General features: G+C 43.1%; 1 protein-coding gene across 2 annotated transcripts in view; it reads left to right on the top strand.

Moving 5' to 3' along the window:
• The first annotated feature begins 5292 nt into the window (after positions 1–5292).
• LOC132823897 (beta,beta-carotene 15,15'-dioxygenase-like) overlaps positions 5293–12093 on the top strand; it is a 36317-nt gene continuing 29516 nt past the window's right edge. Inside the window, exons 1-2 of one of the 2 annotated variants that reach the window (XM_060838004.1) lie at positions 5293–5348; positions 6714–6842. In XM_060838004.1, coding sequence (XP_060693987.1) covers positions 6764–6842 — 79 coding nt within the window. In that variant the 5' untranslated portion in view covers positions 5293–5348; positions 6714–6763. Of the gene's footprint in view, positions 5349–5404; positions 5586–6713; positions 6843–12093 lie in introns of those variants that run through there. The other variant, XM_060838002.1, reaches the window with a different exon arrangement.

Below are 12093 nucleotides of genomic sequence, written 5' to 3'. Positions count from 1 at the left end.
TCCCCTCACACCAGAGCAAAGACTTTGTCTATTTACCCCATCCATGCTCCTCATAATTTTGTAAATCTCTATAAGGTCACCCCTCAGCCTCTGACGCTCCAGGGAAAACAGCCCCAGCCTGTTCAGCCTCTCCCTGTGGCTCAGATCCTCCAACCCTGACAACATCCTTGTAAATCTTTTCTGAACCCTTTCAAGTTTCACAACATCTTTCTGATAGGAAGGAGACCAGAATTGCATGCAATATTCCAACCGTGGCCTAACCAATGTCCTGTACAGCCGCAACATGACCTGCCAACTCCTGTACTCAATATTCTGACCAATAAAGGAAAGCATACCAAACGCCTCCTTCACTATCCTATCTACCTGCGACTCCACTTTCAAGGAGCTATGAACCTGCACTCCAAGGTCTCTTTGTTCAGCAACATCCCTCAGACCTTACCATTAAGTGTATAAGTCCTGCTAAGATTTTCGTTCCCAAAATGCAGACCCTTGCATTTATCTGAATTAAACTCCATCTGCCACTTCTCAGCCCATTGGCCCATCTGGTCAGGATCCTGTTGTAATGTGAGGTAACCTTCTTCACTGTCCACTCCACTCCCAGTTTTGGTGTCATCTTCAAACTTACTAACTGTGTACCTCTTATGTTCATATCCAAATCATTTATGTAAATGACAAAAAGTAGAGGACCAAGTACCGATCCTTGTGGCACTCCACTGGTCACAGGCCTCCAGTCTGAAAAACAACCCTTCACCACCTCCCTCTGTCTTCTATCTTTGAGCCAGTTCTGCATCCAAATGGCTAATTCCTCCCTGGAATCCGTGAGATCGAACCTTGCTCACCAGTTTCCCATGGGGAATCTTGTCGAACACCTTACTGAAGTCCATATGGATCACATCTATCACTCTGCCCTCATCAATCCTCTTCATTACTTGTTCAAAAAACTGAATCAAGTTTGTGAGACATGATTTCCCAAGCACAAAGCCATGTTGACTATCACTAATCAGTCTTCGCCTTTCCAAATACATGTACATTCTGTCCCTCAGGATTCCCACCAACAACTTGCCCACCACTGACATCAGGTTCACTGGTCTATAGTTCCCTGGCTTGCCCTTACCACTCTTCTTAAACAGTAGCACCACATTAGCCAACCTCTAATCTTCTGGCACCTCACCTGTGACTACTGATGATATAAATATCTCAGCAAGAGGCTCAGCAATCACTTCCCTAGCTTCTCACACACTGGCCATACCTATATATACTGTCATGAACAGATGTGTCTTCGACAAGTAAATTAGTGAGAATGAGGTCTCATAGATTTTGTCCGCTTGTTGATCCCTTACCACCTGCCATTTGAAAGTCTGGCAGATTTGTCCTTCAGTGTTCAGATAGTAGAAGTCTGCCCACACAGAGTGCATTCAGTGCCCTTGCCACATTCAGTGCTTGCTGCAAGCCATGTTCAATAGATAAGGTACTAATTCTTCAACTGTGGGTGGTATATGGTAAATAATAGGTAGAGGTTTCCCAGTCCATGTTTAAACTGATGTTTTGACATTTCATGGGGTATGGAGTTACTGTTGATGTCTACCAGGACAACTTATTCCTGAATCCATGCAACTGTAATTCTGAAAGTGGGGCACGACATGGCTGATTATAATTTCATGGAACCTTTGCCGAAACCAACTTTTAACTCTATCTAGACTTTAATTAGCTGATTTGAATTTAATTTCCACCAACTGCACAGGTTAACCTGTTACCTCAAGTTTTAGTCTGGGCCCAGTGATCACCAGACTAGTGACCTTACCACTAGACCATTACCTCAGAAAGGAATTATGTTTTCGCATTACAATTACATCATTACTGACCAAATGCACATAGTGCTGCAAAGTTTATCAAGTCCTCTATCAGTTTATTGTTAAAGAAAGCGTATTCTCTCTCTCTCAGAATTTAAACATTTTAAATCCCTCCACACTGACTCATTTCTTTTAGCTTTTTCATTTTATACTCTGTAACTGCAGTATGAGATGTAATTTATTGAAGATCAATTTTATAGATAGCTCAGTATTAAAATAATTTTAAAGCAACAATCGTCCTTTTTATTGTTTCAATAACTAGTGTGTTAACAGTCCAGTCTGAAATCTATGGCAATGAATCACTAATTATTGTCCCCTCTGACAATACTTTGTTAGGCCAACGAACAAAGTGATCTATACTCTGACACATTAGAAGTTGTAAAATATTGATGAGTTAGAATGCAGTGAATATTTCAATCAAGTTGATATTTGTTTCTAAATATTGCTTTTATTGAGTTTTGTGATTAATTTACGATATAAAGAATAGAAAATTATGTATGATTTATTTACAGGTAACATACACCCTCTCATATCTATAGTGTGATGTATGATCAATATGATACCAGTAATGTCACTGAAATAAACATGACAGTTTAAATAGAGTGAGAGTGTGAGAGTGCCCTCCTTACTTCTAATATTCAGATTCAAGCTTAGAAAATCCATGGGCCATCCAGTGAAAAACTAACTAATACTTTAATCCCATTTTGTAACAATCAACTCAAGTGTTTATTCACCTCTAACACAGTTGGAAGTCAGATGACCAATCTGGCTCAGTTAAAATTGTTTTTTTTCAGTCAAGTGCTTAATAGAGTGAGGAAAAATAAATTTGATGAGACAGCAATTTTGAGTTTTATTCTAATTCTTGTTTCACAGAAAGATCAGCATTTTGTTGATACAAGCTAAAAAGGGAGACAGTAAACTAATTATTCAGATTTTCAAAACATCAGTTTAGATGTGGGCTGGGAGACTGGTTTACTTCCAATCCCATATTATTAGTTAATACTGAGACTTCATAAAACTTTAGAGACTGAAATTTCAGATAAAATAAAGTAATACTTTGAAAATGTCCAAACTATCAATTTCCTTGAATCATACAATGTTCGGTTTACAGCACAGATAGAGTCATTCTACTTTTTCAAAATGGCCAGCAAGTTGCCATCCAGATTAATTTCACTTTTCAGCTTTTCATTTGTGGTTTTGAAGGTTCCAGTACTTCAAGTGTACAGCCAAATACGTTTTAAATCTGGTGAATGATTCTGCACTTAACATACTTTCAGGTAGTGAGTTCCAAATGCCCACCATCCTTTTGTAGAAAAGAATTTCTTATCAAATTTTTCTTCCCTTAATTTGTGTCCTTAGTTATGGACCCTGCTCCTTGAGGAATTTTGCCACCCCACTCCTCTCACACCCTCAATTTTATACACTCCAGTTAAGTCTCCCTCGGTCCAAACAAAACAATCCTGTACCTATCCAGTCTTTGCTCATAAATAGTATTCGCCAGTCCAGGCAGCATTCTCCTCTATCTCTTCTGCACACTTTCTGGTGCAATGATGTCATTCTTACACTACGGTGATCAAAATTTCAAACTGTGACCTAATTGGTATTGTGTGGTTCCAGATGAATCTCTTGGTTCTTATTTTCTGCCTCAGCTCTTCCAGCACCACTAATCCACTATCAACTTGGTGGCAACTTTCAGGGATCTGTATACATGGACTACAAGATCCCTCTGCACATCCACACTACCAAGAACCTTTCCAGTGACCCCGTATTCTGACTTCCCGTTATTCTTCCCAAAGTAAATCACCTCACATTTATCTGCATTGAACTCCATTTGCCACCTCTCCGTTCAATGTTGCAGTTTATCCAAGTCTTCCTGTAACATTCTTCCACACTGTCCACTACTCCATTGACTTTAGCTACATCTGCAAAATTACTAACCCATCCACCTATGCCTGCGTCTAAGTCATTTATAAAAATGACAAACAGCAGTGGTCCCAGAACAAATCCTTGTGCAACACCATTAGTAACCAGACTCCAGGCTGAGAGTAACAACTTCTTGTTATGTCCTCAAAGATTTCAACAGTGTTTGTCAAACATGATATTTGCATAACAAATGTGTGCTTACAAGTTTTGATTCATTTATATCATTCTAAATGAAGATATTTCCTGTCCCTCAGAATTTTTCCAGTTATTTTGCCATCATCAAAGTTATGACTGGGCTACTTGGCCTATCCTTTCCTGAACAAATGTACAAAACTAGCTGTTTACAAGTCCTCTGGCACCATATAACTCAGAGAGGATTGAAGGACCCTATTCCATTTTTTGCTCTTCTGTTGCATCTGTTCCAACAATACTTTCTTTCACAATAATTCTGACATGCCTTCCTTTATCCTTAAATTTCTGTCTGGGAAACAGGCCTTTTAGTTCAATCCATTCATTTTCCAAATATCTGCTCTCATCACTACTTCTCCCTCCCAGAACCATAATAGGAATCACCCTTCCTCTCCAAGCCATGGCACAAGCCTTGGAAAAACAAAGACTAGAGAAAAGAATCACTGGATTTTAACACGCCAGCAACTGGTATTTTCAGTTCTGTAATCCGAGTCACTGGTTAAGTCAACCAGTAACATCACAATAGTAATGTTGTTGTGGTGGACAGTTCAAAGTGCTATCCTTTGTAATACATAAAGCAAGGGTTTGACATGTATCAATCTTCATTGCTTTAGGTTTCAATTGGTGGACGGTTCTGATCAGTCACTGCTGAGGGTCATAAGCGCCAGTGCACCAGAGAAACTGGTGAGCTCTTCTGATTTTTTGCAATAAGCAATGGCACACCAACAATCAGAAACAGAATAATTCTATCTCTTTCAGTCACTGAGATAAGTTTAGGCAGCAATGTGCCCATCAGCAAGCGATTGCAACATATTTCCGTTAACATTTAGAGCCAGTTTTATACAAAAACACTGGGAGGGAAATTGAACATGTGACACTTTTGGTAATGTGGAGAAGACAGAAGGTCCCTGTAGTACCTCCACAAGGCCTTCTAACCCATAGAATCCCTACGATGAGGAAGAAGACCGTTCGGCCAAATAAATCCATACTGCGCCAATCCCTTAGAGCCAGCATTTCCCATGACCGATCCACCAATTCCCACATCTTTAGATTGTGGGAAGAAACTGGAGCACTCAAGAAGGGAACCCACTCAAACGCAGAGAGAATGTCCAAACTCCAGACGCACACACGCACCTCGCACTGTGAAGTAGCAGTGCTAGCCACCTACCCACCCCCTCCAGCCAATCATTCTGACGCACATTGCAAGATTGTTACAACCCCGGACAGTCACTTACAACAAATGCATGTACAGGATCACCTCTTCGAAATAAGGCTTAAACAAAAAATGTGGCAGAAAAAAAAGACCGATCCTACTTGAACAATAATCTGGGGGCAGAAAGCAACAACTTTCTGTGTTGTTGCAACACAGCAACACTGTGCAATGACGTATGTTTTGACTTTGACTTTTCCTTTAGATGAGGTCAGCAGGTCAGTGAGCGAAAGCGGAACCCTCTCCCGGTTTGGCCAGCTGTACAGAAAGGAACAGAGACAGGCGGAGAATAGATTAGTCAAGGGCAGGCGTTGGACGGGCATGGTTAGCTGCCTGTGCTGCTGTGACCATGCAATCACTGTTCAGAGGAAATAAAAGGGAATATCCAGAGCCAGTCAAAGCAGAAATTCAAGGTGAGAAAGTATAGTTTATTACTGTGTAACCGGTCTGCGACTCAGTTTAGTGTTAACTACGCCTACGTATCCAAAACCTCGGCGTCTTTAAGAAAACAACAAATCAGGCAGCGGCAATGATACCGTCTTCTCTATCAATTTGCCAGTCTGAGAAAGTGTTTGATCAGGTGGTGAAATATTTGTCCTAGTGTTCGCTTGTCGAAGCAGCGGAACCTGCAGCTTTCTGGAAAGTCATTTGCAAAACTGGGCAGTGGGAGCCGCCTCTCTGTGAACCTGCCGAGCTCCGGTAGTGCTGAGGGCTGCAAGCTGTACGGGCAGGATCCCGCACCAGGGGCCGACCGCAGCTAGAAGAGGGAATTGCGCTTTTCCTCACTTGGGTCTAATTCACCCAGCACAAACGGAAATTGCTGGGTGAAACTGCATGATTAACATGCACATTGAAGAAGTTGGTCTCAGTTCCCTGTCAATACGCATTTTTAAAAAAAAAATAAGCCTGTAGATTCATCCTGAAAACACAATTATTCGGGTACTGACGCAAAGATTCTGTGCAATCTTATTATGAAAATATGCACGAATTTTGTCCTTTTTGCCTTAGTGGCGACATAGTGGCTCAGTGGTTAGCATGGCGCCAGGGACCCAAGTTCGATTCCAGACTCGGGTGTGGAATTTGCACATTCTTCCTGTGTCTGTGTAGACTTTCCTCGATATGCTCCAGTTTCTTCCCATAGTCCAAAGATTTGCAGGTTAGGTGGATTAGCCGTGCTAAACTGCCCACAGTGCTCAGGGATGTGTAAGCGCGGTGGATTAGCAGGGTTACAGGGATATGGTTGGGAGGTGTTTTGGGTGGGATGCTTTCAGAGGGTCGATGTTCACATGAGGGGCTGAATGGCCTGTTTCCTCAGTGTGGGGCTTCTATGGTCGTATCTTGGACAAACAAACGAATGTGTGAGATTTAAAGTTCTTGGAACTTTGGAAAGAATTTTACTTCCACCGGTATCTTGCCACATTCAGATCCACTTGCTAAAGTGTTACAGATTCTGCAAGTCCTTTGCTGTTTCACGTGCGCATGGCATTGACGTTCACAGAATAAGGTGGATTTTAACTCAGGATTATTTTACATTTGAATAGGCCAAATTCCACAATGGCTGCAGGGGACACTCATTCGAAATGGACCAGGCATGCACAAAATTGGCGATACTGTCTATAATCATTGGTTTGATGGGTTGTCTTTGTTGCATAGTTTCACTTTTGAAAATGGTAAGTTACTGTAGAATGTTTTTCATCTTTTTCCAGATGTGGAAATAATACTTATCAAGACTGTCATTATGACATTCCCTTTGCCTTGACTTGATATACTGTGCATTTTCCATCAAGCATATAATCTGCATGTAAAACTGTTCCTACAGATTTTGCAACTGGGCTGTCAGACACAGTGAATAGAATAGAAATTTATTGTCACATGTACTTTTGAATGAAAAATAGAACAAAAAGTTTTATAAGTCACCCAGCACAACGCCTACATCAATGATAGAAGTCATACATAATAATGAAAAATCAGTAAAACTAAGACAAAGTTCATGGCAGTTCAATTAACAGCTTAATGTGAAGTTGTTTTGTCATAGAATACCACTCTATACATATTATACTCATTTAGTCATAGAGTCATAGAGATGTACAGCATGAAAACAGACCCTTTGGTCCAACCCGTCCATGTCGACCAGATATCCCAACCCAATCTAGTCCCACCTGCCAGCACCAGCACATATCCCTCCAAACCCTTCCTATTCATATACCCATCCAAGTGCCTTTTAAATGTTGCAATTGCACCAGCCTCCACCACATCCTCTGGTAGCTCATTCCATACACGTATCACCCTCTGCGTGAAAAAGTTGCCCCTTAGGTCTCTTTTATATCTTTCCCCTCTCACCCTAAACCTATGCCGTCTAGTTTTGGATGCCCCAAACCCAGGGAAAATACTCTGCTTATTTATCCTATCCATGCCCCTCATAATTTTGTAAATCTCTATAAGGTCACCCCTCAGCCTCCGACGCTCCAGGGAAAACAGCCTCAGCCTGTTCAGCCTCTCCCTGGCAACATCCTTGTAAATCTTTTCTGAGCCCTTTCAAGTTTCACAACATCTTTCCGATAGGAAGGAGACCAGAATTGCACGCAATATTCCAACAGTGGCCTAACCAATGTCCTGTACAGCCGCAACATGACATGCCAACTCCTGTACTCAATACTCTGACCAATAAAGGAAAGCATACCAAATGCCACCTTCACTATTCTATCTATCTGCGACTCCACTTTCAAGGAGCTATGAACCTGTTTTCCAAGGTCTCTTTGTTCAGCGACACTCTCTAGGACCTTGCCATTAAGTGTATAAGTCCTGCTAAGATTTGCTTTCCCAAAATGCAGCACCTCGCATTTATCTGAATTAATCTCCATCTGCCACTTCTCAGCCCATTGGCCCATCTGGTCAAGATCCTGTTGTAATCTGAGGTAACCCTCTTCACTGTCCACTACACCTCCAATTTTGGTGTCATCTGCAAAGTTACTAACTGTACCTCTTGTGCTCGCATCCAAATCATTTATGTAAATGACAAAAAGTAGAGGGCCCAGCACCGATCCTTGTGGCACTCCACTGGTCACAGGCCTCCAATCTGAAAAACAACCGTCCACCACCACCCTCTGTCTTCTACCTTTGATCCAGTTCTGCATCCAAATGGCTAGTTCTCCCTGTATTCCATGATCTAACCTTACTAATCAGTCTCCCGTGGGGAACCTTGTCGAGCCCCTTATTGAAGTCCATATAGATCACATCTACTGCTCTGCCCTCATCAATCTTCTTTGTTACTTCATCAGAAAACTGAATCAAGTTTGTGAGACATGATTTCCCATGCACAAAGCCATGTTGACTATCCCGAATCAGTCCTTGCCTTTCCAAATACATGTACATCCTGTCCCTCAGGATTCCCTCCAACAACTTGCCCACCACCAAGGTCAGGCTCACTGGTCTATAGTTCCCTGGCTAGTCCTTATCACCCTTCTTAAACAGTGGAACCACGTTTGCCAACCTCCAGTCTTCCGGCACCTCACCTGTGACTATCGATGATACAAATATCTCAGCAAGAGGCCCAGCAATCACTTCTCTAGCTTCCCACAGAGTCCTCGGATACTCCTGATCAGGTCCTGGGGATTTATCCACCTTTAACCATTTCAAGACATCCAGCAGTTCCTCCTCTGTAATCTGGGCATTTTGCAAGATGTCACCATCTATTTCCCTGCAGTCTATATCTTTCATATCCTTTTCCACAGTAAATACTGTTGCAAAATATTCATTTAGTATCTCCCCCATTTTCTCTGGCTCTACATAAAGGGCGCCTTGCTGATCTTTGAGGGGCCCTATTCTCTCCCTAGTTACCCTTTTGTCCTTAATATATTTGTAAAACCCCTTTGGATTCTCCTTAATTCTATTTGCTAAAGCTATCTCATGTCCCCATTTTGCCCTTCTGATTCCCCTCTTAAGTATACTCCTACTTTCTTTATATTCTTCTAAGGATTCACTCGATCTATCCTGTCTGTACCTGACATATGCTTTCTTCTTTTTCTGAACCAAACCCTCAATTTCTTTAGTCATCCAGCATTCCCTATAGTTACCAGCCTTCCCTTTCACCCTGACAGGAATATACTTTCTCTGGATTCTTGTTATCTCATTTCTGAAGGCTTCCCATTTTCCAGCCGTCCCTTTACCCGTGAACATCTGCCTCCAATCAGCTTTTGAAAGTTCTTGCCTAATACCATCAAAATTGGCCTTTCTCCAATTTAGAACTTCAACTTTTAGATGTGGTCTATCCTTTCCCATCACTATTTTAAAACTAATAGAATTATGGTCAGTGGCCCCAAAGTGCTCCCTCACTGACACCGCAGTCATCTGCCCTGCCTTATTTCCCAAGAGTAGGTCAAGTTTTGCACCTTCTCTAGGTACATTCACATACTGAATCAGAAAATTGTCTTGTACACACTTAAGAAATTCCTCTCCATCTAAACCTTTAACACTGTGGCAGTGCCAGTTTATGTTTGGAAAGTTAAAATCCCCTACCATAACCACCCTATTATTCTTACAGATAGCTGATATCTCCTTACAAGTTTGTTTCTCAATTTCCCTCTGGCTATTGGGGGGTCTATAATACAATCTCAATAAGGTGATCATCCCTTTCTTATTTCTCAGTTCCACCCATATAACCTCCCTGGTTGTATTTCCGGGAAAATCCTCCCTTAGCACAGCTGTAACGCTATCCCTTATCAAAAAAGGCACTCCCCCTCCTCTTTTGCCTCCCTTTCTATTCTTCCTGTAACATTTGTATCCTGAAACATTCAGCTGCCAGTCCTGCCCATCCCTGAGCCACGTTTCCGTAATTGCTATGATATCCCAGTCCCATGTTCCTAACCATGCCCTGAGCTCATCTGCCTTCCCTGTTAGGCCACTTGCATTGAAATAAATGCAGTTTAATTTATTAGTCCTACCTTCTCCCTGCTTGCCCTGACTGTTTGACTCACTTTTGTTCTCAGCTGTATCCGTCTTAGATCGATCTCTTTCTTCACTATCTCCCTGGGTTCCACGCCCCCCCCCCCCCCCCCACCTTACTAGTTTAAATCCTCCTAAGCAGTTCTAGCAAATTTCCCTGCCAGTATATTAGTCCCCTTCCAATTTAGGTGCAATCCGTCCTTCTTGTACAGGTCACTTCTACCCCAAAAGAGATTCTAATGATCCAAAAATGTGAATCCTTCTCTGTTAAACATCTGATCAAGCGAGTGCAGTTTCATAGAAATTAGTCCCTTTTCCTCGTATACCTCGTCATGAAACTTCTTTTCTCCTTTTAGTGTGTACAGTAACCTTGGAGGAAAGACAGCCTGGAGAGACATTCAGTACAGGTTTCATTTGGTGGTCCAGAGATATTTAAAGTGGGATTTTGCTCCTGTGTAGAATGTACTGTGGTTGTGAGATCATAGAATCTCCACAGTGCAGAAAGAAGTTATTTGGCCCATTGAGTCTGCACTGATCCTCTGAAGAGCATCCCACACCCCCATTAACCCAGGGTGCTGAGTAATTGCGGTCTTTCCCCTTCCACGTAGTTGAAGATGCCCTCCAGCGCTTCTCATCCACATCCTGTCCCTCCGCCCTCAAACCCCGTCCCTCCAACCGTAACAAGGATAGAACCCTCCCAGTCCTCACTTTCCACCTTACCAACCTTCGCATAAACCGCATCATCCGCCAACATTTCCGCCACCTTCAAACGGACCCCACCACCAGATATATATTTCCCTCCCTGTCCCTTTCCACTTTCCTCAAAGACTGTTCCCTCCGTGACTACCTGGTCAGGTCCACACCACCCAACAACCCACCCTCCCCTCCTGGCACCTTCCCCCGACACTGCAGAAATTGCAAAACCTGCGCCCACACCTCCTCCTTGACCTCCACCCAAGGCCCCAAAGGAGTCTTCCACATCCATCAGTTTTACCTGCACATCCACCAATATCATTTATTGTATCCGTTGCTTCCGATGCAGTCTCCTCTACATTGGGGAAACTGGACGCCTTCTCGCAAAATGCTTTAGGGAATATCTCTGGGGCATCCACACCAATCAACCCCACCGCCCCATGGCCCAAGATTTCAACTCCCCCTTCCAGTCTGCTGAGGACATGCAGGTCCTGGGCCTCCTCCACTGCCACTCCCTCACCACCCGCCGCCTGGAGGAAGAACGCCTCATCTTCCACCTCGGAACACTTCAACCCCAGGGCATCAACGTGTACTTCACCAGTTTCCTCATTTCCCCTCCCATCACCTTACCCCAGTTCCAACCTTCCACTCAGCACCATCCTCATGACCTGCCCTACTTGCCAATGTTCCTTCCCACCTATCCACTCCACCTTCCCCTCTGACCTATCACCTTCATCCCCAGCCTCACCCACCTGTTGTACTCTTTGGTACCTTCTCCCCAGCCCCACCCGCCTCACGTTTATCTCTCCATACTGAAGACTCCCTGCCTTCATTCCTGATGAAGGGTTTTTGCCCAAAACATCGATTCTCCTGCTCCTCGGATGCTGCCTGACCTGCTGTGCTTTTCCAGCACCACTCTAATCTAGACTCTGATTTCCGGCATCTGCAGTCCTCATGTTTGCCACAGTGAGAATGTGCAAATTCCACAGTCACCCAAGGCTAGGATTGAACCTGGGTCACTGGTACTGTGAGGCAGTAGAACTAACAGCTGTGCCACTATGAGAGCAGTGACTGTTTAATGTAACATTGCAAGAGCAGTTCTAGATGAAAAAGTGTGCTTCTTTAGATAGTCTGACAGTTTGTGTTTAGCTGCTGGCAGCAGATGGAAGAAAGGATTCTGCACTTTTAACTTACAGTTGAATTGAAAATACAGAATTGTTGTTCTTTATTGTGCTTTCTCCCCATAACCTTTGATCCCATTCACTCCGAGTGCTATATCTAGCCACC

The sequence above is a fragment of the Hemiscyllium ocellatum genome, chromosome 17 (assembly GCF_020745735.1).
Source record: "Hemiscyllium ocellatum isolate sHemOce1 chromosome 17, sHemOce1.pat.X.cur, whole genome shotgun sequence".
In the NCBI taxonomy this organism is placed as follows: domain Eukaryota; kingdom Metazoa; phylum Chordata; class Chondrichthyes; order Orectolobiformes; family Hemiscylliidae; genus Hemiscyllium; species Hemiscyllium ocellatum.
Note: the sequence above shows the minus strand (reverse complement) of the source record. Positions and strands in the feature narration are given on the sequence as shown.